General features: G+C 39.6%; 1 protein-coding gene across 1 annotated transcript; it reads left to right on the top strand.

Moving 5' to 3' along the window:
* The first annotated feature begins 24,772 nt into the window (after window positions 1–24,772).
* On the top strand, window positions 24,773–25,714 carry LOC140226211 (uncharacterized). Its single transcript, XM_072306700.1, has one exon. The coding sequence runs from the start codon at window positions 24,773–24,775 to the stop codon at window positions 25,712–25,714; it is 942 nt and encodes a 313-aa protein (XP_072162801.1).
* The last annotated feature ends 2,113 nt before the right edge of the window (window positions 25,715–27,827 follow it).

Genomic DNA, 27,827 nt, shown 5'->3' with positions numbered 1-27,827 from the left:
TAATGATGTCAAATGTGCCCGAAGTATGTATTCAAAGGTATACAAAGGGTAACAATATCTAACATTGACCATGGTCGCTGCCTAATCGAGCGTTGAAGTCTCCTCGAATGGTGATTTTGTCAGTAGATGGAATTGTATTGATCACGAAACTGAGGTCGGCATAAAACTCTTCTATTGCTTCCTCGGAGCATAATTATGTACTAATAATTGTTGCATGTCGCTTATGACTGAGGGGCAGACGTAATGGCATAAGTCGCTGATTCACTGATGCCATTTGGCAGGATTTGTCTCATCAGACTGGTCTTTATAGCCAGGCCAACTCCCTGGATCCTGTCTTCTATTTTGGCTTTACCTTTCTAGAAAAAAAAAAGGTGTGGCCAGTGGTAGGTTCTGTGAGTGAGCCTTCCTCTGCAATCCCAGTTTCACTGAGGGCGGCAATATCAATGTTGTAGCGTGACAACTCTTTGGAACTAAGGCTGTTCCCCGTTGCAGCCTTGCAGCATCATCTCTATTCATGAGGGTACGGACATTCCATGCTCCCAAAATCAGTGTTTTCTTTTTTCTTTCTGCTTGTTTCCTTACTTGATTTCGTACGCTGAGTTGGATGATCATGTCAGCCGCGGTAAACTGACCAGATGCAATAGGCCAGGCAATGTGTAGGCCACCTTTTCTAGGCACTCCCTTACTAATGTGACCGGTGCTATCCTGAAGAGGGCTGCTCAGTCGCCCTGGATGCTGTCGAACTCCTCTGCTGCCCTGGGTACATAGAAGAGCGATCACTTTAAATATCCAGAACCGCCTACGTGTGGGATTGCGACTAGAACTGCAAGTGGTCACCTCCACCTGTTGTTTCACCGCTCCTCCATCGCCGCAGGACTTTTAAAGAAGTTGGGTTTCGTGGAAGTAGAGAGCACAACGTAACCTGTGCGGGAATGGGTTTTAAATGGGAGAACTGTTGCACTGGAGCAAACCCATTCTCTCGGCCTCAGAAGTCAGGTTCCAGTGGCACGAATATGTCGTTACGTCAGGGGGCTTCATTGGCTGCAGTGGATGGCCAGGTCCTCTCTCGTGCTCTGACATGCCCTTCGCACTCCACAGTGCTTTTGCTGAGTCGCCTTCACAGCCGCGGAAACACAAAATTTCATCCGCCTGGTCCAACAAACAGGCTTGTCTAATTGGTTCTGGTGAGCAAGGTCCCTAGGCGGGTGACCTGTCAAGGCTAACGAGCTCCGCTTGCCCGGATTTTGAAGTCACAGGTTTCCTTCTCCTAAGGCATATTTTCAACCAAGGTGTTCAGGGTTGGGGGCTCCACCAGCCCAGAGTGGAATGTTTTTATCGGGGTTGTCTCCCCTAGATCCCCCATGTTCAGCTGTGGTAGGGGCACCCCGTACAGGTACATGGTCGGGCATCACCATGAGGAAAGCTGGTGTTTTGGGGACTAGATCCCATGTATTGCGTTACTCATGATGCTGGGAATGGGGAAACCAGTCTAGGACATCCGAGGGGCCAGAGGGGACACCTAGTAGAAGCACTACTCCTCCAGTGATCCTAGCCCTCCCTTGAAAACATAGTAGTAAACAAACTCAAGTGAACCAATTTTGTGCGGCTCCGCACGCTGAGTTCCGAGGAAGGTCAGCGGAAAATTTGACTTTCTCAGCGAGCCAATCAGAAGGCGCCGTGGTTGTTAGAGGCGGAGCTTAATATCGATTGGCACCATCGTACGGATGGGTGATTCTTACCTTGCATCGCCGCTCGGACATTGTCTTTGAACAAGATGTTTATCTTCAAAGTGCGTTTTCTCGTAATTTTGTCAGGTTAATATCTTAAAAAGTACATTATATTTCGCTTTAGGTGCCCACTTACAGTGCCGGAGAATACAAGTATTTTACATCAATGCAAAGCTTAGGAAATGGCCAATATGATTTAATGAAAAATTGATTCTCAAAATTCCCGACTTTTGCCTGGAACCTTTGTCACGAGTCACTTTTTTACATTTTTTTTTTTCTGGTAATGTTGCTATATACAGTAGTTGAGTTACTGGATGTACCAAATTTTTTCTTCTTATGATTATGTGTGTGTGTATGATCAGTTTCGTCTTATGGAGTTTTATTTAATGTGATCATTTGTGTGAACTTGGCCCCCAGCACGGCCATGATGGCCGAGCTGAGCAGGGCAATCCATCTGTGTATCTTCAGTTATATATTGCAATTGTATCTTAATAAAGTTATTTTTGTGATTTTACGGTCAATTAACAAACAAACAAACAAACAAACAAAGAAACCAACCATCATAATGTTCATCCTCCAAGGCGATTAACCCCCATAAGAAATCCCCCTACACACAACACAACAAAAACCTTCCAAGGACAATTGTGAACCGCTACAACAAAGGATCCAGAAGTCGATGAAGGACGACTTCAAGAAAATGACATGACAAAATTTGATAAATTCCTTACTCTTTTGCTTTGTTTCAATTTATATCACGAGTCATAAATGTAGGGCCTACTCGGTTGCAGAGTGTCGATGCTAATAGGGTTGTTCCTCAGTTAACCCTATAAAGCCCAAGGGGCCGGGAGGAGGGGGAGGCACATTGTGCTCCAAAACAAATTCGCGTTCCAATTGAGCCAAATTTCGGATCTTTTCCTAGAATCTTACTCCGAACATTTTGATATAATAATTCAGCTATATTTGATATTGCTGGTTGCCATGACAACACTAAACTGAAAAATCAAGTTAGGCAGATTTGCGTATTTTTCTGCTCCAATTCTAATTAAAATAATATGCTCGTTTTTTTGTTTTTTTGTTTTTTTGGTTTTTTTTGCTGAATTTCGCTGGCGAAGCAAAATGTACAGGAATTATGGTCCTGAAATGTTTTCCTATTTTTTCCTTATGTTTTCGTTACCGTTGGTTTGTTTGCTTGTTAGCTAGTTTGTTTGTTTGTCAGTGTGCAAAATAGCTCAAGGATTTGCACGGATTGAACGAAACTTGCAGCAAAGGTTGAGAATGACACAAGACACAGATGATTACATTTTGGTAGTGATCCGAACATTTTCATGGGTTATATGAAGGATTTTCGATATTTTGCCACGTACGGTCAATGAACATAGGAGTTCAAGCTGCGCATTATTATTATTTTTTTATTATTTATTTATTTATTTTTTTTTTATGCGCGCACTAAAGTCCGTGTGTTGCGACACGGATTGTTGCCCCTACACGGATTGTCGCCTCCTGCTCGGGGCGACAATCCGTGACGGGCGCTGGCGGCACGGATTGTCGCCCCACGCTTGTGCAGTTCCCAGTTTTTGACCTCGAAGGCGACAATCTGTGTTGGCCAAAAAAAAAAAAAAAAATGTTGCGACACGGATTGTCGCCCCGTCACGGATTGTCGCCTCGAGCTCGGGATGGTTCCTCCGATATTAAGCTTTGGTGGGATGGGTATGACTGGAAAGTTATGCGTATGTGTGTGTGTGCGTGTGTGTGTGTGTGTGTGCGTATGTGTGTGTGTGTGTGTGTGTTATGAGCTGCATGGTATGTGATGTGTATGATTTGTTGTGTGTGTGTGTGTGTATGTGTGTGTTTGGAGTATAATAATACAATATGTAGAAACTGTGCATGTGTGGTGGTTGTATAGTGGTAGTGGTTTGTCTGTCTGTGTGTATACGTGTGCCTGTATGCTTACGTGTGTATGTGGAATATAGTGGCGCTACTGTGGCAATACAAACGCCTTCAGAGTGTATGAGCACGTGTTTAAAAAGTTCGCACCAGCGTTGATCTAAAAATAGTATGGGTGTGTGAACCAATATCAGCGGTGAGGCGGGCTAGGCGACAGAGAGACCGAGAGAAAATACGTACGAGGGAGGTGCCCTCCCCAAATGTTATTTGTCTTTGTTCATTTTTCACTGCAGTCATTTTCTTCCATCAGTCTTATAAACTAGAACGTTCATGCCACTATTCTTTGTCCCAGAATATGTTTGGCATGCTTTATGCATGAGCGAATAATTTCCACACGCCGTAAAAAATTGTCAATCGTTAGTTGATGTTAGCACAAACGAACTGCCATTGCACACCGCTAATACATACGTATACAAACAAACACCAACAAACACTCAAACAAATCCTCATAATGCAAATAAGCCAACTCAACACCTTTGCCTTGATATTTTTTGATTTCATTCAAATCATTCATAAATCGACCCATTCTGGGTGTAACATGAAAAAAACAAGTTACAAATGGCAATTCGAAACACAAAGAAATCAATTTGTCAATTATACCACAAATAATCTCACTTGAACATAAACCGAATAGATAACTCGATTATAGACTGACCCTACTAACAATTTCTTCAGGATGAAGTTTCGACATGTAGGGCCCTACCAAACCTATATTCCTTGAATACATTGGTTTGGATCATGTAACACCTTCTTACTTTAATACAAGGGAATATACATAAAAAAAAACACAAATACATTACACAAATCTAGAATGAAATCAGTCATAAAAAAAAACCCGACCACCCCCTCCCCTCCCCAACCGAAACAAATCTAGGGCCTACATCTATCCTAAAGTTAAAATACTACCAACATCTGTCATACCATTTATAACTATCCTTCTTCAAATCCAATCCCCAACCCACCAACCCCTAATCAAACAAAACCTAAATCATCCCACACCCACATTCACCAACCCAAATACATACATACACACACACACACACACACATACACACACACGAAGGTTCGTTATTCCGAAGTTTCGTTTTTTTCCGAGGCTTCATTTATCCGAAACACACAATTCCCTATACGTAGAGGTTCGTTGATCCAAAAATGAAATTCGGAATAACGAAACTTCGGAATAATGAGCCTTCGGACGAATGAGCCTTCAGAATAACAAACTTTTGCAATAACGAAATGCAACCCCCTTCCCACATACCGACGCACACCCGAACGGATACCACATTCCTTCCTGAAGAAACGATTTCCCAATGTTGATAAATAAGACATAATGGACCGTATGCAGAAAAGCAGCATCCGCCCGCACGCAAGCTCCACTCCGAATTCATATACAAATCTGCCAAGCCAACTCATCAAATTCAAAGCTCCTGATAAAATCAATATCAACGTTTATGCCAGCAACAGCTTACAAGGTATCCCTCCCCACGCGCAGCTAAAAAAAAAAAAAAAAACACATACGCAAAAAAAAACCCTGACATAATAAACACATTCTTCCATCACACACACACACACACAAACGAACACTAAATTATCATGTGCACGCGCACATGCACACTTCCTTGAAACCTCACCATGCCTTTTTACATGGCATGTTTGCATGGATGTAGCCATGTAAGTTATGTGTTCGTATTTCAATAATAATGTCCAGAACGATATTACCCAGCAAAATGTGCTTCGAGGGCGGGCGACAATCCGTGCCGCCAACGCCCGTCACGGATTGTCGCCCTGAGCAGGAGGCGACAATCCGTGTAGGGACGACAATCCGTGTCGCAACATGCGTGCTCTAGTTTCTGCTAGGGCGAGGCGCGGCGCGCATCTGAGGGTTTATAAAGTAAGAAAGGTTTCTATACTGTGAATTCGGGCGATTTTTCAGTGGGTGAAAGTCACTGATCTCTACGGAAGAGCAAGTTCATTGGTGGAAGGAAACTGCATGCTTGTCGGAGGTCTGCGGACTCGGAGTGATTTTCTAGTCTCCTTTGCTTCCTATATGTAAAAGGCATAAAACAATTGTGACCCTGCATCACAAAATCAGCAACAAGTCGCCAGACATGGATTTTTAGTTTATAGCAGATTCTGAAAATTCATATTTTAAGCTTAAGAATGATTATCGATTGAAATGGACTCTCCTTACCCATCCTAGTATTGCAAAGAAAGCACACACTTTGAAAAGTGTGCACCAACGAAAGAGTCTTTGAAGTTACAGGGTCTATTCAAGCGCTTAATCTTTACCAAGCTAATGTAGCTGCGCGATGAGTGGGATAAAAACACGATGCTAACCACCAGGGCAACCACAATTACGAGATTATTAGATTAAGGTTAAATTGGACATAGTTAATGGTTATTGCTAACTTTCCAATGAAATAGCATCATTCTTTTTGAAGTTATTATTAGGTGATACGCTTTTAGCGTATCACCTATTGTGATTGTCAAAATCTGTCTTTTTAGGTGATACGCTATCAGCGTATCACCTATTGTGATTGTCAAAATCTCTCTTTATTTCTTTTTATTCTTCTTTCTTTCTGGACAATTTTGTGTCATCAATATCTCAAGAATGACATTACGGAATAACATGACATTTTCAGGGAACATGTCTCATGACAAAATCTAGCCACAATAAGGTTTTCATGACAGTAACATATCTATGACGTCATCTAGGCGCCATTTTGTGATTTTCGGACCATGTTACATGATCGATCATAACTTCATAACTAAAGGTCATTTCTGTATCATTTTCAGTGGACATTAAGTTCAGGTCACGCTCTATCTTACATTTTAATGCTAATTACCTAGGACATTATTACGGGCGCGTACGCGCGCGTCAAACTTTTAAAAGGCTCAAAACAACTTACCAATGGGAAATCTCGAAGTTTCAGACAATTTTAAGCGTTTCGCGCGTTCGCGTCCGTCCGCACATTTTCGCGCGTAGTGCGCGTAGACAAAATGAAAATGCACATTTTTTGACAGATTTGGATTCCTGATACATTAAGCAATAATATCCTTTGATTTCCGATCAATTTTGACCTATAACAAAGGAATGCGTTGGCGTCAAAGTTGAAATTTCGTGTGCGCGTCTATGTGCAAATATAGCGAAAAACATGTCTTTGTTTATTTCGCCATAGCTCTTTAAAACGTCTGGTTACCCTATGTTTTTATTGCATATTACAAAAACATATGAATTGGAAATAACGTTTCAAGTATCAATATCTCCATGAATACATTATGACGTCATCATATCATCATCTGAAATCAAAAAAGTGGAATTGATTTTTTTAAGGTACTGTTTCTGACATTCATTTGCTCGTATCTCTGTTGTTTAAGCTCAATATTATCCCAAATTCAGATATGTTGTACTTTGAACATTTACCTTTCAAGTCCATGTCATAGATTTGAAACTTGATGACGTCATCATGCTTTAAATTGTGTTTAAATGTAAAGACGCAAAATCGGACAAGTTTACGTGTTATGTCTATGGGAGGTGATTTTTTTAGAAACCATGCATTGACTTGACAACGTTTAAGCACCTTTATCTCAGCTGATTTTGCTTCATTTCCTCTGAAACTTAAGTATGTTGTAGCTGTGACAATAAGCTGCAGTAATCATGCATTTTATTCTTTGAAATCTCCTCATGAGGTTGACAATTTTGCAATTTAAAACTGAAAATGAGAATGGAATGCGGACGAAATGATTCCTGATTCGTCTTTCACGTACATAAGTTTACGTTCCTCTAATTTTCTCGTCGAGACATATGGCCGAGTGGTTAGAGGCGTCGTCTCAGAAACGTGAGGTTGCACACGTACGGGTTCGATCCTCACAAGAGCACGAAAGAAAATAATTATTTTTTTTTTTTACTTTTTTTTCTTCAATGGAGTACTACACCTTCGTCCATGTAGAAATCACATTTGCATGTAAACACACCTATACGCACACACTCACACAGTATACCTTTGTTTTGCGTTGGAGACTGCATTACTTCGACTGCTGCAAAATTTTGCAGGCTGGGCTTTTCGTCCATGTAGAAATCACATTTGCATGTAAACACACCTATACGCACACACTCACACAGTATACCTTTGTTTTGCGTTGGAGACTGCATTACTTCGACTGCTGCAAAATTTTGGAAGCTGGGCTTTTCAAACTGATATAGTATATTGTAACAAAATGAAATTTGTTCATACCAATTCAGTAACACAATGTAGTCGAGGTTACTTTGTGCTGATTTATACATGTAACAAGCTATACATTGTAAAAAAAAGGTATTTGCATTGTTCCTTTAAGTCAGTCTTCTGTATTGATGATTATTTGTCAATTAGTGGTTTTTGTGGAGTTTCAGATAGTGATAAAAAGTATGGATGATAAGTGCAGCGATAATTCCTACAGTTAGTTCAAAGTTGTGTTACAGATGTTTGATACATGCATTTAGCATTGTGTGTGTATATACGTGTGTATACAGGTTGGCCATATGACACATTCTAGACAAATAATCTTAATTAATTAGCAAACGTGATCAGCTATGGAACTGAATATGGTACTGATGTATGATGTTAATGATTCTAATTAAACTGTGACGAGTTTAAAGGGATAGCATAACTGTGTGTAAAAATAAGGCAATTATAAGGAAATTTTAGGGGAATTTGATAACCATGCCTATAATAATTTCATACAGGTACTAATATCTGCCTCATATTCGTGCGATAGATCGTCATGTTAATAGCAAACTGACAACGTACGATGAATGTGTTATATATTGAACAACTGTCTTTCAAGTCCATAACGTTCCCCATATTTTCTCGTCGAGACGTATGGCCGAGTGGTTAAAGGCGACGTCTCAGAAACGTGAGGTTGCGGGTTCGAACCTCACAAGATCACGAAACAATATACTTAGCTATTTTACTGTTTTCTTTTCTTCAATTTTGTATTACATATTCGTCTATGTAAAAATCACGTTCGTATATAAACGCACCTATACACACACACAGACACACACACACACGCCATATCCCTCTTTTTTGTGTTGAGTGGGCATTGACTTTCCCCCTGTTATATCTATACATTGTTGTTGTTTTTTGTCTTACCATTTCCGTGGATGACCCGTGGCCGAGTGGTTACAGAAACAGTTTCGCATGCACGCTCAATATAACTTCAAGGTGCCTATATCACATTCGTTTCTTGTCGATCACAGATGACCGCCATCTGATGACCACAAGCGTATCACCTAACTCGTCCTCAATGTGACGAGTTTTCATGTCTCGTTTCTTATTCTTCTTTCTTTCTGGCCTATTTTGTGTCGTCAATATCTCAAGAATGACATTACGGAGTAACATGACATTTTCAGTCAACATGTCTCATGACAATATCTAGCCACAATAAGGTTTTCATGACAGTAACGTATCTATGACGTCATCTAGGCGCCATTTTGTGATTTTCGGACCATGTTACATGATCGATCATAACTTCATAACTAAAGGTCCTTTCTGTATCAGTTTTTGTGGACATAAAGTTCAGGTCACGCTCTATCTTTCTTTCTCTGATGCTAATTACCTAGGACGTCATCTAGGACGCGTAAGCGCGCGTCAAACATTTAAAAGACTCAAAACAACTTTCCAATGGGAAATCTCGAAGTTTCAGACAATTTTAAGCGTTTCAAACAATTTTGCGCGTGCGCGTCCGTCCGCGCATTTTCGCGCGCACAGCGCGTCAGTAACATGAAAATGCACATTTTTTGACTGATCTGGATTCCTGATACTTTGAGTAACAATATCCATTGATTTCTGATCGATTTTGACAAATAACAAAGCAAAGCACTGGCGTCAAAGTTGAAATTTCGCGTGCGCATCTATGTGCAAATATAGTGAAAAAACATGTCTTTGTTTATTTCGCCATAGCTCTTTAAAACGTCAGGTGACCCTATGTTTTTATTGCATATTACAAAAGCATATGAATTGAAAATAACGTTTCAAGTATCATTATTTCCATAATTACAATATGACGTCATCATATCGTCATCTGAAATCAAAAAAGTGGAATTAATTTTTTTAAGGTACTGTTTCTGACATTCATTTGCTCGTATCTCTGTTGTTTAAGCTCAATATTATCCCAAATTCAGATATGTTGTACTTTGAACATTTGCCTTTTAAGTCCATGTCATGCTTTTGATATTTGATGACGTCATCGTACCTTAAATTGTGATTAAAGGTAAAGACGCAAAATCGGACAGGTTTACGTGTATTGTCTATGGGAGGTGATTTTTTTTTTTAAAGCATCAATTGACTTAAGAACGTTTAAGCACCTTTATCTCAGCTGATTTTGATTCATTTCCTCTGAAACTTTAATATGTTGTAGCTGAGACAATAAGCTGCAGTAATCATGCATTTTATTCTTTGAAATCTCCTCATCAGATTGACAATTTTGCAGTTTAAAACTGAAAATGAAAATGGAATGTGGACAAAACGATTCCCCATGTATCTTTCACATACATAAGTTTACGTTCCCCATATTTTCTCGTCGAGACGTATGGCCGAGTGGTTAAAGGCGCCGTCTCAGAGACGTGAGATTGCGGGTTCGAACCCCACAAGATCACGAAACATTTTTTTTTTTTTTTTTACTTTTTTTTTCTTCAATTTTGTATTACATATTCGTCCATGTAGAAATCACGTTCGTATATAAACGCACCTATACACACACACAGACACACACACACGCCATATCCCTCTTTTTTGTGTGTTGGAGACCACATTGCTTCGATTGCAGCAACATTTTGCAGGTTGACTTTGTCAAACCGATCATAGTATGTAATGACGACGACTGAGGTGTTGTACTTTGAACAATTGTCTTTCAAGACGATGTCATTGTTTTGTAATTTGATGACGTCATTACACTGAAAATTGTGATTCTTGTTCTTGTTCTTTCTTCTTGTTCATTTTCCATCTGTGAAGATGGCTGGATAGCCCATATTCAGCTACAATAAGCTGGTCTTCCATGGGGTCCAGTGGGATGTGGGGTGGGACCACTTCACCGGGTTAGACACCCTGCTCTTTGCGATGAATGAATGAAGCGGGATCTTTTACGTGCATGAGCTGTGACTCTCTCATACACGGGACCTCCATTTTATGTCCTATCCGAGGGACAGAGTGTTTTGCCTCTTGCTAGAGGGGACGGTATGTTTACACACAACATTGCTCAGTCCAAACTCGGGTTCGAACCCGGGCCGAGTGATCGTGAGGCAGACGCGCTACCGACTGAGCCAACTCACCGCCCTAAAGGCAAGGTATCAAAACCAGCCGATTATAGGTTTTATGTCTGCGGGACGTATTTTTCCCAAGTTGCCAGAAATGGCATAGTGACCTCAGTCGTTACAGGGCCGCTTCTCCGTCTAGCAATGCAATAGATGTTCACCAGGCCACGTTAGTTGAGTGGGCATTGACTTTCCCCCTGTTATATCTATACATTGTTTTTGTTTTTTTTGTCTTACCATTTCCGTGGATGACCCGTGGCCGAGTGGTTACAGAAACGGTTTCGCATGCACGCTCAATATAACTTCAAGGTGCCTATATCACATTCTTTTCTTTGTCGATCACAGATGACCGTCATCTGATGACCACAAGCGTATCACCTAACTCGTCCTCAGTGTGACGAGTTTTCATGTCTCGTTGCGTTTGTTTTTGCTGGGGCGAGGCACGCCGCGCATCTCAGGGTTTATGACGTAACAAAGGCTTCTGTATTAGGAAATTGGGCGATTTTTCAGTGGATGGCAATCACTGAGCTCTATGGAAGAGTAAGTTCATCGGTGGAAAGTAACTGCATGCTTGCCGGAGGTCTGCGCTCTCGGAGTGATTTTCTAATTTCCTTTGCTTTCTAGGTGAAAAGACAAAAAACAATTTATGTGACTCTATATTACCAAAAAAAAAAAAAAAAATCAGCAAAAAGATGTCGATTTTCAGTTAATAGCAGATTCTGAAACAGCAGACTTTAAGCTTTACAACGATAATCAATTCAAATTGACTCTCCTAACCCATCCTAATATTGCAAAGAAAGCACACACTTTGGAAAGCGTGACCCGAGAAAATAGGCTTTAAAGTTACAGGATCTATTCAAGCGCTTAATCTTTACCAAGCCACGCTAGCTGCGTCATGAGTGGGGCAAAAAACGAAGCTTACCACCAGGGCCACCACAATGACGTCATTATTACATTAAGCTGAGATTGGACATACTTTATCAAAACATTCTGTACATGATTAAATCCAACTTTCAATGCAGCAGCATCATTCTTTCTAAAGTTATTGGAGTTGAAGGTGAAGAGGTCTTGGTCTTTGAGAAATGAAAAGAGGACTCTCTGAAAACCACCAAATCACATTATTCCACCAAAACAGTTAGAGAAAATCCACAAAAAAAGTGGTTGTTAGTTTAATGATCCCAAATTAAACTTAATGAAGAAAAAGACTCGCTCGTTCCAGGAAAAAAAAAATTGAAAAGCTCAAGATAAGCTTGGTACACCAATTTCACTTTTTTTAGTCGTAACACAATATCAGTGCATGCGACTTTTTGTTGTTTTTTGTGATGCACGGTCACATGTGTGAAATAGATAATTGGAAACAACGTTGTTTTCTGAAGCTTGCAGTTCTATTTGTGTAATTTCTTTTCTTCACCTTCCTTCACCAAACGTATACCTCTAATATCTTTTGTTTATCACATTATCAATCAAAATACATAAATGGGGGGGGGGGGGGTTCTCGTTTCTGTGCGGGCAGCACCCCCATATGATAAAAAAATCATCCTAGGACCCCCAAATCCCAGATATAAATTTATCCTGAATGCCCTGGTTCATGGATGCCACGCTGTATTTTCAAAGTCCTTGTGATTTACATGAAACTTGATCAAATTGTAAAAGAAAGGTTACTTGATGCTGAAGAAATCGCAAAAATATGCTGTACAATCAAAACCAGATATGTTTAGAAAAAAAAACAACAACACACAGACAAACAAATTTGCTGTAGTAGGTTACAAAATTATTCAGAAACGATGGTCAACGCGTTTTTTTTTTGTTCTTTTTTAATATCCTTTCCAGAGCCCATAATGATAACATTACGTCATGTTAATGCAAGTGTGGAAATTTCCACTTTGACATGTGTGTTTGTTCGTTTGTTTGTTTGTTTTGTGTTGAGCTCACTTGCTGTAACTGTGCAGAAAGCGATACCGGAGGAAGCAGAATAAATATAAGGAAATGGAAGTTTTGCCATTAGTCACTGTTGGTCTTTTCTCCAACGGAAAATAATTATAAAGAAAAAAACCCAAATATAATAGTGTTGAATTTTGATTGCATTTGCTGATTGCAGCAGCAGTTGGTGCAGTGTATGTTGTAAACTATCACGATGTACCTTGGGTACCCCCTCGAAACATATATATATGACCCGCTAAAACAAAAGGTTCCGAAAGTCAGGGGAGGACAATTTTCTGAAAATTGTACGATTTTTTTCCCTTACTCTTCTACTTTCATTTCGGGTGCTGTTCGTTATTCCGAACGTTCGCTATTCCGAAGGTACGTTATTCCGAAGGGTCGTTAATGCGAAACTCGCAAAGTCCTTATACCTAGAGGTTCGTTAATCCGAAAATGAAAAAGGGTTCGTTAATTGGAAAATTTGTGGCGTTATTCCGAAGGTTCGTTATTCCAAAGATTGGTTAATCTGAAAAAGAAATTCGGAACAATGAACCTTCGGAATAACGAATCTTAGGAATACAGAGCCTTCGGAATAATGAACCTTTGGAATAACGAGCTGTAACCTTAATTTCATATTTTAGCACAACTCATAAAAAAGTACTCGGTTACAGAGATATCAATAATTTCATTAGCGCATGTTAAGTGGTTGAGGAAATCAGTGTTTTGAGAAAAACGCCTTCCAAGTTATCCTTCAGACGCTATCATTATCAAGAGAAGGCGAGATAGTTTTCACCGCCTGACAATAAAAGGTAGGCTCCTAGCGACATGCGCGATGTTCATTCAAGCTTAGCGCCGACGGTCAATCAGTAATCAGGATGCCACGCACTGACAAATAACGTCACTCCCTCGTTGCTAGGGGCGGAGCCTTGCCGCGGCGCTAAATCCAAATCTTCGGACACGATTCTGTTACGTTTAATGTCGGAAAATCATGGCCCAGAAAACACTGATTTCTTGACTTTACTTTCATCTTTTAGCTGCGAAATCTTGGCAGATGATAAACAAAAAATTAGAGTACAGAATTATGCCAAAAACAGAAGTCTGATTGTTTTGACCAATTTTGCTGTTGTGACATCAAACTCAATTTTCCCAGCTCAGCAGTCAGCGATTTTGGATCATTTTGTTGTAGCGAGTCACACACACACACACACACACACACACACATATATATATATATATATATATATACGAGTGAAAACGTTGAACGATGTACAATTGGCCATTTTCGGGCTTTTCGATATTCAAACCCTTGTAAAATTGTCACCTGGGGGTGTTTTTCATGGTTTTAGGTATCATTTGGTAGGGGAGGGTTGTACCTTCCAGAAAATATATACTTTGTAGTGTTCTTATTATATTTTCTTTAAAAAATAATGCCTTGAAGCTTAAAAACTTGACAAAAATGCATATTTTGGGAAAAAAAATCCCAGAATCTTAATTTTTGTTCTAATGCAATTCTACAGCTTTATTTTTCCTTGTGAGTAAGCCCACACACTTCAACTATTTAATCAAGTACTTCTGCCATGAACGTGTGTATTATTTATCTTATCAGGAAACGTTGAATTCACTTATGTCTGAAAAAGAACGTCTCTGAATGAATTATCTTTTCCTTGACGCCAAAAATTCAGGATGACTATGAAAACATGTAAGGCCATATTTATTTAGCTTCTTATCCATACTACCATTCCATCAAAATTTGTGAGTGAGCTGTGTGAAATAATCGTGTGGTGGCTCATTAAAGAAAATTATACTGAATAACCATCAGAGATATTCAGTTGTTTAATGGTGTCATTGATGAAAGTGGATTATGCTTGAGATAAAAAGTGGTTATCAGTATGTCAGTGTGAGCCAGGCGACTATGATGATTGGCAACTTTAGTAGCATACTGTCCACAAAAATGAGTTCTGGTTGAAAACCCGAATTGGCGAATGTCTCTGATCAAAACGAATGTCCCTGATTGAAAGTCTCTAAAGGGATATTCCCTCATCTGACACTTTCGCACTGCATGATACTTTATTTGCGTGCTTATTCTACGCACTGATGAGCCATCCTGGAATCGAGTCAGCACAGTTCAACGACAGATATGCCCACAAATCTTGAAAATGTGAGTAATAACAAAAACTTTCCTGGTGTTTGTGCCGATTTATTAGAATTATTATTCCGTAGATTTGCCAATCAGTATCATTTGTGAAACTATGTATTTTAATCTTTGGATTAGAGGTAAATTAAAAAAAGGATAGACAGTAGATATGTAAGAATCTGCACGAAGATCAAAGACCGCACGTGTCTGAGCAAAATGAAAAACGTCTCTGAAAATTACTGCTTCATGAAATAAAGACATCCACCATACACATTAAGAGAACATTAAAGTAAATTCATGTCTGGATGGGCTCAGTTAGTATAAAAGGATCAAGTAGAACCAAGTTAACACGGGCGTGTTATAATATCAAGAAAAATGAAGCTTCCTGAAAGATGTTGAAAATATGTAAAAGAGTTTCAAATTTAAGATTTTCTGTAAACACATTGCCAGGACAGAAACTATGTTTTATGACTAGTAATAGGTCAGTATTCTATGATTATTATGTAGTAGTCACTTTAGTTTACGTATTTTTTGTGAGAGAGGCAGAAATGTGAGAAAAACAGGTTTAGGTCAGAGACGTTCTCTGAACAAATAGGATCTGCTCTCAAACCAATACCAATGACCCATCATGGCGAATTGGTGCCTATGTTTGTAGCACATAGGTTCCTCAATCCAAATATAATGCCAATATCTTGTAAAAATCAAACCCATAAAGTACTGATCAGCAAAGATGTTTACGTCAGAGACGTTACACTGAACGTTTTACACATTTTCAGTTACCACAATAAGGAGTAGATCTTTCATTATTCCACAGTATATGGCCCTCGTATACATGTCATCGTTCTAGGTAATTTACGCAATCTCAAAACAATGTTGATTTTATAATTTTGATCAGAGACGTTCATTTGTGCTCACATTGTTCTTACAGTGCATGATAAATTTATTTTACTATCATTTTAACTCTATCTTTTTTTTTCCCTAGAGTAAGATGGGAAGACCGGATGGATTTTAAATGTTCCGAATATTAGAATTTCGTCCTGCTCAGGATCTTTAGGCTCAGTCATGTTCATGGAGCCTACGAGTTCCAGACAAAGGCCGTGGTACTGGGAAGACTGGACGGACATCTTGGAGGTGCCATCTGTTTACAAAATAATGACTATCCCAACCCCTGTTTCAGGTAGCAAGCGACGCAGTCGGTACCACGCACTGATTGAGGACATGGAATACCAAGTGGAAGGGGAAATACAATTCAATGTTGTAATGCGGACTCTGTTTTTAATGCACATCACTACGTTTGATTTTGAGCCTGTAAAATCTGAGGCTAACACGCTAAGAAATAAATGTTCAAATTTGCACCTAATTTGTAACAATAGCATCACACCTGCTGTGCATACTTGCACCCTGAATTGTGTCAATTGCACCCTTAATTAACTGCCTTTTTGAAGATTTGCTAATTTCTGCAAACAAGTTCTCGTACAGTTGATAAGAATATGCAAATGAGTTAGCTAACCACGTCATAACCTCACAATTTTCCATTGAATCTTGTCAAAAAAAAAATTACGAAAATTAAATTTGTCTGTCTTTGAAATCTGAAACATGGTGCTATTCCTGGTTGATTACCTTCAGAATACTGATAAGTTAGATATACCCGGATTTAAGCCTCGGGCATAATTATGTTTGAATTAAAAACTGAATATTTGTGAGGGAATGACAAGCTCAATTTGCCATTTGCATATTCATAATGACAGTTCAAAAACTGTTTCCTGAAAAATTAGCGAAACTTCAAAACGTCATAACTTTCTTATTTTTCTTGAGCCCGTAAGATTTTATTCTTTCTTATCAGCGGCTAGCTCATATTTGGGCTGAATTTCCCCTGTAATGAATTTTTTTCTCTTAGAAATAAGGTGAGATATTTTAGTGGTATCATTTTTGAGGTTTGTAAGTCAAATACATGAGAAAAGAATAAATACTAACATCTGTGATGAAACAAGAAAACGTTTATTAAAAATGTCTCTTTGCTTAGTTTCCTCTACAACGCTACTTAGGCTATGTATCGCCTTCGAGTAGAAAGAAGGATTGATAATCCCCTACCGATGTGACAGGTAAAATGTGATATTGTAATGTTATCATTATCAACCTCTTGAAAGAGGTTTTCAGTTCATTTTTGGTCAAACGTTTGCTGTACCACACCGTTGATATTCTGTTGAGTTTGGCGTTTACAATTTATATCTGCCATAGTATACAAAAAAGCACAGCGGAATTTGATGCTTCTAGGATGAGTATAGGTTAATTACAGCTTTCTGAGACGACATAACAGTGGCCCAGGTACGGTCCCTAATAAAAATCCGAACTGGTCTGGCATACACATACAATCATATTTGAGGTATAGTGGTCAAATTAAAATAGTATTAGTAAATTCGTGTTTACCTTTGTTATAGATTTGGACTACATTGGAAAGAAAACATATACAATATTGATAGCATGTGGGTACACCTTCGTATACACCGGAAGGTGAAATACAAAGTAGTGGTCATCTACAAACAAAAACAATTCTTGACATATATGCCTAGGTAAATGATTTCTCAATGAATGTGGAATGTTGAGTTATGAGCATCTTTTAAAATAGGGAGTTTTGTGTTTTATTCTAGTGATAACTTACAGCCGAAACGTCCCTGATGGAAAAGCAAATGTCTCTGATATAAACAAATAATTTAGCTAAGGTAGTCAACATTGCAAGTATTTCATGTAATTTTTATTTGTCTGTCATTCAAAAGTGTTGTAAGATATGAACAATGTAACAAGGACAGGTTTGTTCTTGATTTTTGGTGTAGAAATCGAAATTCCTCTTACAGTTTGGAGGTTTGTAGTTACAATTGGTTATTATGAAAAATAATTTAAGTTTAAAATTACCATTCTAAATTGTTGACAAAAGATAAACATGTGTTTAATAAAAGAATAATGTTGTTTGTTCACAAACCTCGTAATTATGGATCAAAGGACATCGTTTTTATTGTCTATGTTCTGAGGAACGTCTATGAGTGAAACCTGAACGTCTCTGATGAAAACATGGTTTACTTTCAGCATCTGTAAAGGACTTTCATGGGGATTTGACCAAACGAAATGCACTAAATTCATTATTAGTATCCACTGAACATTAACATTTAAACAAATGAGACCCCTGCTATATGTTTTATTCAAATGAGATGAAAGTGAAGATAAGAATATTAAAATCTCTGCTTAAATCGTCGGCGTTTTCACGAACCGACGCTATTTCGTTTTTGAGCGAAAATGCAATTCTGAGAAAATCGCGTTTAAAGATCTCACAAATTTTAGACAACGTTTTCAATGACTTTTCCTGTCTTGTGTGTGAAAATTTTGACAGGGTGATGAGAGTGGAAGTTGTTCTTCCTATCCATAGTGTAATTTTAGTGTGAATCCAAGAAATTTACGATATTTCTGTCTTCAAACTCACTGCGTCGGTTCGTAAATCCATCGTTTCTTGCGCGCACCATAGGTTATGTACTTAAGCGCGGGTCTCACGAACCGACGTAAGTTGTACTACGCCGGTTCGTGAGACCCGCGCTGTAGGGCCTGCACAATAGGTAACGTGCAATACGCGTGTATTTACGAACCGTCGCTATTTCATTTTCGTATGTGTTTACATACAAATACTATTAGGGCTATACCTGCTTATCAACAATAACCTTATTAATTGAAATTAATTGTCATGAAATGATTGTTGTGATGATTACAATACATTTAGTGATAATTAAGATGATAATACAAGCCAGTTTCTCTTAATTGTTCTAAAAAGCGTTTTGTCATTGTTTTCATCTTCATTTAGTATTGTTATTAGAGCTGTCGTTGATCGTTTCAAAGATTTCTTTGCCCCCTTTTTTTGTGGATATATTATTTAACACTTTTGCATGTGGACATCTATCATTTGGTAATACATGTATTCGGTATACTGTGTTTCATATTTTTTACTTTTTACTGTTTTTTTTAACTTTTTTAACTTACTTTTTTATTTTTTCACGTTATTTTTAATTCAAATTCAGTTCACTTCTTTCATAATAATTATGAATGTTTGTTCTAAGATGAAGGATACCGCTAAAAATTGGGAAAAAGACGTGTCAGTCAGTATTAATTACTTGCATTTACTCATCTTTCATATTCATGCACTCTGTTATTCGTGACTTTTACTTTGTCACAATTTGTATCGGTGTCATTATTGTCATTTGGCTTGCATGCGAATTCACTCATAATTCCTCATTTTCCATCTTTCTCTATCCTGCTCAACAGATTCTATGATAGCTGCACTTGATTTGAAAACATAAAACTCATCCTGCATGCACTCTTCGAAACTGATAAACTCCTAGAAATACAAAAATATCAACACTATGAGAATTTCAAGCTTCATTTTAAATATATAATAATGGTCATGTTTTATTATGCCTTTTGCAGCAATATATTGAAGAGGTACATTATGTAATCGAAGAAACATAGGTCCTCCATAAAATATCAAAGTTGAATTATTCAGAGATGAGTAATGACAATGGGAAGGATAACAATTGTGGAAGAGCTCCATAAATCAATAAATATCTAATGGCAAATGGAGATGGAATCAAGATTCAAGAATATGTGTAATTCAAGTTCATTATTATATCAGTTCTTGTGTGTTCACAAAAAGAGGAACACAGTTCGAACATGCACACCAAATCTTACATTGCACATTTACATCTATAGAGTGCGGACGGAACATATACAAGAGAAAGAATAACATTCTCAAATTAACATATCAAGCATAACTATGTATATGAACACACAAAGATGTTGCTGCATATGCATGAAGCTTGAGAGTGCTGCAACACCCATATGTTCAGATAAAAACTTGATGTATATCATACAACAGAGAAGATGTACTGCATGTACATGTAGTTACACTATTCACAGGACAGTAGAGAAAAAGCAAGAGAGAAGGAAATGGGTGTCTAAAATAGGTCGATGTAAGGAGTGCCAAGCCAATTAAGTCTCTAATAGAAGTCATACATATGCATGTATAAGGAAACAAATTAATCACAACATAAATGATCGTGCTCCTGTTAACCAATAATTAGCATCTAAAAATGTGTGTAGAAAGCCCATAATATCAGCCTTTCGCCCCGTAGGCTTGTTACATATGAGAAAAGAGAAAATTTGGCCGACCCCCCCCCCCTCCCTGTGAATCCTTAATCCACCAGTACTATAAACACATTCTGAGAATGTGTCTTAGTACATGTACTAGCAAATTCACAAGAGGGGTGGGGAAATTCGGCCAAAATGTGTGTGGCTAAAATGATTAAAAAGAAAGGTCATCAGCAAAACTACGGGGTGGATGCAGACGAATTTTCATGTCATGACTAAAAAAAAAAATGCAGCTAAAGGAAAAAAAAAGGACGGTGGAGAGTGGCCAAGGCTAATTTGACTCCCCTCCCCCCCCCCCACCAAAAAACAAACAAGCAAACAAACACCACTGTTTTACAGCACCTTTAAAGGACTCTTATTTTTTTTTTGTTTTTTAAAAAGAAACGTCTCGAAGCAAAGAATTCCATATTGTAGGCGAAATGTAGACCGATACAGTGTATAAAGTGTCAATCCCAAGCTAGTAAAGAAAAAAAAAACAGATTATGAATATCATTTAAAGCAAGAATTTCAGTTTGTTTAATCATCTTTAGTTGAGTTGCAAATGACATGTACATATTTAATAAGAGCAGTAAGCTTTGAAGCGCTCCAAAGCCCTTCTATATTTAATTATTCATGTGTAAAGGTAGCGCCAGGGCACTCCGGTGGTCTAGTGGTTATGACGCTGGTCTAGTAATCCAGAGGTCGTGGGTTCGAATCCCGCTTGGGCTGCCTGTGATTTTTTTTTTTCACAGCAGCCTACAAACTGCACACTGCAGTTGTGTGTGTTACTACGGATAGAGACAAATCAATAATCTATTATTTTAATATACAATGTTTGACATCCTTTTTGCAATCACTTTCTTTAATTGTAAATTTAGAGACATAATGAATTATTATCAAAAGAAATCATATTTCTGTATTTTGTTGTGAGTTTGCATGGGAACATACACGTATCATAATTTACAGTTTTAGTTAAATAAAGAACATCATTCTTATAACAGAACTGTCTGGTGATGGTTGAATAATTATGTCAATTTGTTATAAGTCCTATCAGTTACATGGAGTGCATGTTCCATGTTTATAAGAATCATACGTGACACATTCAGAGTGGGTTGAAGACAACAAAATAATAAATAAAAGAATAAAGGACAATAGAACTTAATCTGATTACAGCATCACCTAATATTGCCAATGTGCACTTAGAAATCTATCAAGATTTATCACAAGGTTATGATTACCATACAAAACCTTCAAAATTTATTATCATGAAATACATACCAATGAACACTTTAAAAAATCTAACATTCCATATCCACATGAAGCTTTCCTTGATATAAATGTCTCTCTGTAGTGTTATTAAAGTGTAGCAAAATTGTAATTACGACATCACAGAATGGAATGCATTGTTTTCACCTTCAATCTTTAGAATCTAGTTTCATGTTTCCACTTTACAATCACATTTCACTGTAGATATACCGTCCTTATGTTGTCGCCCTTCATCCCAATTTCTCCCTTCTATCCTATCTGTAGATTGTCCTCTTTCCTAAGCCATTGTATTCACATTCCTTGATGATCAGCACGATGTTGTACTTTTTTTTTCTTGTCTGAAACAGTCCAGCTCTTCGCTACTGCATGGCATCAGTCATCTGAAAGAAAAGACAGAAATTAAGAACTTTCGATTAAAATCAAACATCATGATACAAGATACAACTTTCATTTTGAGAAAAAGAAATCAGCCAACTAAACTGTAGTTGTAATCATTTTGCTCTATTTATATTATTATAACATAAAACAAAATGGTATACAGGATCAAAGAATGTCAAAAAATACTGCTGTTCGTCTTTGATGCATATTCAAATTGTCTCGCCTTTTACATATTTTAATGATGCAAGATCTTATGTCTAGCACTTAGTAAGTCTCATGTAGAAATTAAATTATTATTCACATGAATAAATGTCCATGAATTCATGTCCTTGTAAACAAGACGTTGCTTTGAAAAAGCTGAATATTACTAACTGCATTTGGGAAACAGTCTACGACAATCAAACTTGGTTATTATCAGAGACTTTAACATCTTAATTAGACCTAGACTCTACATTACCATTGTATTCACATCCGTTGATGATGTACACGACCTTGTACTTTTCCGTTTCTTTTCTGAGACAGTCCAGTTCTTCGCTACTACATGGCACCAGTCATCTGAAAGAAAAGAAAGAAATTAAGAACTTTTGATTAAAATCAAACATCATGGTACAAGATACAACTTTAATTTTGAGAAGAAAAAAAAAATCAGCCAACAAAACTGAAGTTGAAATTATTTTGCTCTATTTATATTAAACATAAAACAAAATGGTAGGCCTATGCAGGATCCAAGAATGTCACAAAATGCTGCTGTTCGTCTTTGATGCATATTCAAATTGTCTCGTCATTTACACATTTTACTGATGCAAGATATTATGTTTAGCACTTAGTAAGTCTCAAGTAGAAATTGAATTATCATTCACATGAATATAAATCTACACGTACTTGTAAACAAGGCATTGCATTGAAATAGCTGAATATTACTACATGTACCTGCATTTGGGAAACAGTCTATGACAATCAAACCTGTTTCTTATCAGAGACTGTAACATCTTAATTAGACCTAGACTCTACATTATCATTCAGCTTTTAAAGGTATTAACCATTCACCTATAAAACACTGGCATTGTCATGTGCATCATATCTCTTTGATACTGCACATATTTTCATGAAGTCTGTGCAAGAATGCAAATGAAACACGTCTGCTGTTTGGTATTTATGAAAAAAAAAAAATCACTAACCCGGAAGTCCTTGGCCTTAGGAATAACACGTGGCGAGTTAGTAGGAATTGACGTTAAAATAGAATAAGAATAGATCTACTAAATAGGCCTTTGCCTCATGAATGTCTGGTCTAATTATAGACTAAGTGAAGTCTAGACCTTTCACTTTTAAGTTACACAGAATTTATATTACTTAGATCTAGACTACATCTAGATCTAGACATTTAATACTATTAGATCTTGGCAACTTTTGTCTTTGTGACACGAAATTAACACGTCACGGATGATATTGCGGCGATATCCAACAGAATGACAGTACCACTGTTACTGAATCAGTAAGTTGACATGGATAACTAACATCAACTTGTTAACGTACATTAGAGATGGCACCATATACAATAGCCGGTGACACTGACACTGACAGATCTAACTGCTACGTTTAGACTAACATTAAAGAGTTTTACTCGCCATCTCAGTAAGTCGGCCAAAGACAAAGTCAATACAGGGCTAAGTCAGTGTTATTGTTATGTTAGGCCTAACAAACGTTAACGGTTACTCGGTTAGGTTAGGTTTACCAGGACTCAAGAGTCCTGGTTAAATCAGTCGAGGGACATTTCTTAGAAGTCCTTCGATCCCAAGAATAAAAAGGGTGAAAGAACAAACGGAAAAAAGGAAAGAAGAAAGGACTGTAGCGGTTTCCAATATCTCGGTATTTTTACTGTCTGGCTGCTGTCAATTATGCTGTCTGACAATCCAGCATTCTGTCAACATCCACGCGAGCTTTCTTTGTGCGCCGACACATGACAGGTGCGCACTACGTTCTTCGCTTTTGTCATCGTGTCGAGGTACGCGTATTTCACATTCCAACAGTAGTCGGATTTTCATAAACACACCTCTTGTTTTGCTGTCACGGAAACAAGCTACCAATTAGTGACGAGCTACGCATCTCCATCAGCCAATTATCACTCTCAAAGCTCCTGTCCGTGACATGTTTTCTCCGACCACGCTGTTTCATTTTCCACGCTTCCTCACTTCACGATTAGCTTTCATCCAGAGAGCACGATCTAATCGTCGAAGTCACGTCCGCATATCACCTTTACTTACGGATTATTCTCAATTCGGAATATCACACCTTCCCGGATTTTATACTTCGCGACTTTCGCTACATTTCATACCGCGATTCGCCCTTTCTTCATACTCTACACTCCAACCTGGGGATTTTTACATCGCTACATTCAACGCGATCAGCGCTTCGTTACATCGCTTCATTCAACGCGATCTACCTGCGCTCCATCACATTGCACTGCATCAGTCCTGCTAGCGTTCTGTTCGTGGTGTGCAGGCTCTACCAGGGACCTCGCAGTTTCATCTATCCAGCGCCCCAGCAGTGGACTCTACCCTCGCTTGTGCTAGCCGCGGCACCCGGAGGATACTCCACGCTGCTGCTGGATATTTTGTACACACTTCTATGGGACACTGTCGTCTTCGGACACCCTAAGTGCATTCGGAGTTAGTCCATATTCGTTCTTATCATTTCGGGAAGTGCAATACATCCTACAAGGACACTGTTCACCTCTACTGGTGCCCTGGTGCTTTCTACACCACTCTAAGTGTCATACGGTCGTCTACCCTTCCTGTTGGTGGTACCCCCAGTCCTGTCGTCCTGTTCGCCATTCGGTGAGTTGTTAGGTATTACATCATAGGCCCGTACCATAATACCGACATTGGTGACCCCGACGTGATCGTTTAGGGCCAACTTCACGTTTCTCATCCTCCTTCCTTCACTCCTACAATGGCCGACGCCGACGAGGGTAACGCCACCCCGGCTGCCACGACTCCCACGCCAGCGGTCACGGCGGTTAGCCTCAAGCTCCCCCCCTTCTGGCCCAACGACCCCGCCCTCTGGTTTGCGCAGGTAGAGGCGCAGTTTACTACCAGGAGCATTACTACTCAGCAGACGCGCTTCGCTTATGTAATCTCCTCCCTGCAACCGGAGATTGCGCAGGAAGTGAGGGAATTCATCATCTCCCCTCCCACCACCGACGCTTATGACAAGGTGAAGGCCGAGCTCATAAAGAGGACCACCGTATCGGAACAGCGGCGGCTCCATCAGCTGCTCACGGCAGAGGAGTTAGGCGACCGCAAACCTTCACAACTCCTACGCCGCATGAAACAGCTGCTCGGCAACGCGACCTTAGAAGACAGCATCCTTAAGCAGCTGTTCCTACAACACCTGCCACGCAACGTCCAGCAGATTTTGGCCTCCACGTCCACGGAAGTCACTATCGAGCAGGTTGCTGAACTAGCGGACAAGATCATCGAGGTCGCCACGCCACTATCGGTCGCCACAGTGGCAGCGCCGCCGTCCATCCCCCAGTTTCTCCCCATCCCGTCGGCTACTCTCCCACCGACGTCTCCCAGTCCTCCGGCGGCAGATCCCGTAGCGCACCTCACAGCACAGGTCGCCATGCTGACGACGCAGGTGTACGCGAGAGCCTCTCGTCTCGACGAGCGTGGGCGCCAGCGGTCCCGAGGCGGCAACCGCGGCCGTGGAAGCGGGTCGCGTGGTTCTTCACGGAAGCGAGCTGACTCCAAACAGCGCCACGCCGGTAGTGAGTGTTACTACCACTGGAAGTTCGGCGATGACGCCCAGCAGTGCCGTTCACCCTGTTCACGGCGAAAACAAAAATCGCATCCACCACATCAGCAGGGAAACGGCTCAGCCAGAGATTAGCGGCGACGAGTCCCTCTGGCAGTGATACCACAAGTCGCCTATTTTACATCACAGACAGCCAGCAAGGCACACGTTTTTTAGTCGACACTGGAGCCGAAGTCAGCGTTCTTCCTCCTTCAGTAGCTGACAAGATGAATTCTTCGTCTACATTCCACCTACAGGCGGTGAACAAGTCTTCTATCACCACTTATGGAGAGCGCTCGCTCACGCAAGTACAAGTAGACTGTAAGTGTAAGCACAAAACTTTATAGATCAAAATCTTCTCGACTCTAGTTATTCTACAAGACTCTAGACTCTAGATTTTATTAAAACACCTAATGGGTCCTATTTCTGGGCCTAGTGGGATTTTCCACAATCTAGTACAATCAAATTCATTGCTACTTTGCTATTCCTATGTTAATTTTTTTTTGAAGGTCTACACTCTAGATAGCCTAGCATTATTTAAGGAACTCTTGTTTGTCTAGACCAATTGATCTTATATTCTGTATGAATTTGGTTAAGAGTTGAATATTATATGTTTTGAAAATACTGCACATTCGGGAATTATTTAATTCTTCTTCTTCTTCTTCTTCTGTATATTCTGCCTCCTTCAATCCTGAAGATTCTTGCAGATTTACATGCGTGTGTGCGTATCACAAGGGCACCCGAGTGTGCAGTACCTGAATGCAAGGTGCGTTATTTACATGGTGCAAGTAAAAACCCGTTGCTCGATCTACTCCACATCTTCCGTCAGGCGATGACGGAAGACCTCCACAGACGGTGCCAGGATGACCTCTTGGGGCAGGCTGTTCCACTGCCGTACTGTGCGAGGAAAGAAAGACTGTTTTTGTTGTTCTGTCCTGGAGATGGGGACCAGATAGCCATATGGATGAACTGTTCTTGTTTGTCTTGTGATGGGGTGGATGTGGTGGTGGTCCATGTTGAAGTCTACCAGTGATTTGTGCATCTTGTACAACATGGTCAGCCTGGAGACTTCTCTTCTTTTCTGAAGTGAAGGCCAGCCAAGTTGTTCGAGCATTTCTGACACGCTTGAGGTATTATGATACCGGTTTAGCACATATCGTGCAGCGCGTCTCTGGATCATTTCCAGCTGTTGTATGCATCCAGCTGTGTAAGGATCCCAAACTGAACATCCATATTCAACAAGAGGACGCACAAGTGCCTGGTACGCTGTCGTCTTGAGTTGGGTTGAGTGGATGCGTATATTACGTCGGAGGAAAGCCAGGGTGTTATTTGCCTTCTGGCAAATGTTAGAGATGTGTTGGTTCCATTTGAGGTTGGTTTCAATTGTGATGCCCAAGTATTTGGCAGATGTGACAGTGTCCAGGACTATGCCATTCAGAGTGTATTGATGATGATGTCTAGTCCTCTTTCTGGTGACTGTTATTGCGTGGCATTTACGGGGATTGAGTTCCATCAGCCAGTCACTTGACCATTTACTGAGTTTATCTAGGTCTTCTTGTAGGAGCCTGGCATCTTCATCTGACTGGATGGTCATATACATGATGGTATCGTCTGCAAATAGCCTAACTGACGTGGACATGTCTGTGGGCAGGTCATTGATATAGAAGAGGAAGAGACAGGGTCCAAGGACTGATCCTTGTGGGACTCCAGATTCAACTTCCACTTCAGATGAGGTAGTTCCATCTAAGACGACTCGCTGTCTTCTGTTTGTGGGGAAGTTTGTTATCCATCTGATGTTATGGCCTCTTACTCCGTAGTACTGCAACTTGTGGAGTAGTCTTTTGTGTCCAACTTTGTCGAAGGCCCTGCTGAAGTCTGTGATGATGATATCTGTTTGCTTGTTCTCCTCCATGTTGTTTATCAGGTCACTGATAAAACTGATGAGCTGGAGTTCGCAAGACTTCTTTGCCCTGAAGCCATGTTGGAGTGGGTAGAGGATGTTGTTGTTGTTTGCATGGCTCATGATGTTGCTTACGATGATATGCTCCATCATTTTGCAGGTAATGCATGTAAGTGATATTGGCCGGTAGTTTTCTGGGTCTGTTTTGTCTCCTTTCTTGTGCACAGGAGCCACGTTAGCAAGACGCCAGTCCTCAGGTACATCTCCTGTCTGATATGACAGCTTGAAGATAGTGCACAGAGCTGGGGC

This window comes from Diadema setosum, chromosome 3, assembly GCF_964275005.1.
Source record: "Diadema setosum chromosome 3, eeDiaSeto1, whole genome shotgun sequence".
In the NCBI taxonomy this organism is placed as follows: domain Eukaryota; kingdom Metazoa; phylum Echinodermata; class Echinoidea; order Diadematoida; family Diadematidae; genus Diadema; species Diadema setosum.
The sequence above is the reverse complement of the archived record's forward strand: the minus strand, read 5'-3'. Positions and strand labels throughout refer to the sequence as shown.

Bases quoted from the DNA above. Each gene is read 5' to 3' on its own strand.
- LOC140226211 (XM_072306700.1), top strand. From the start codon at position 24,773: ATGGCCGACGCCGACGAGGGTAACGCCACCCCGGCTGCCACGACTCCC.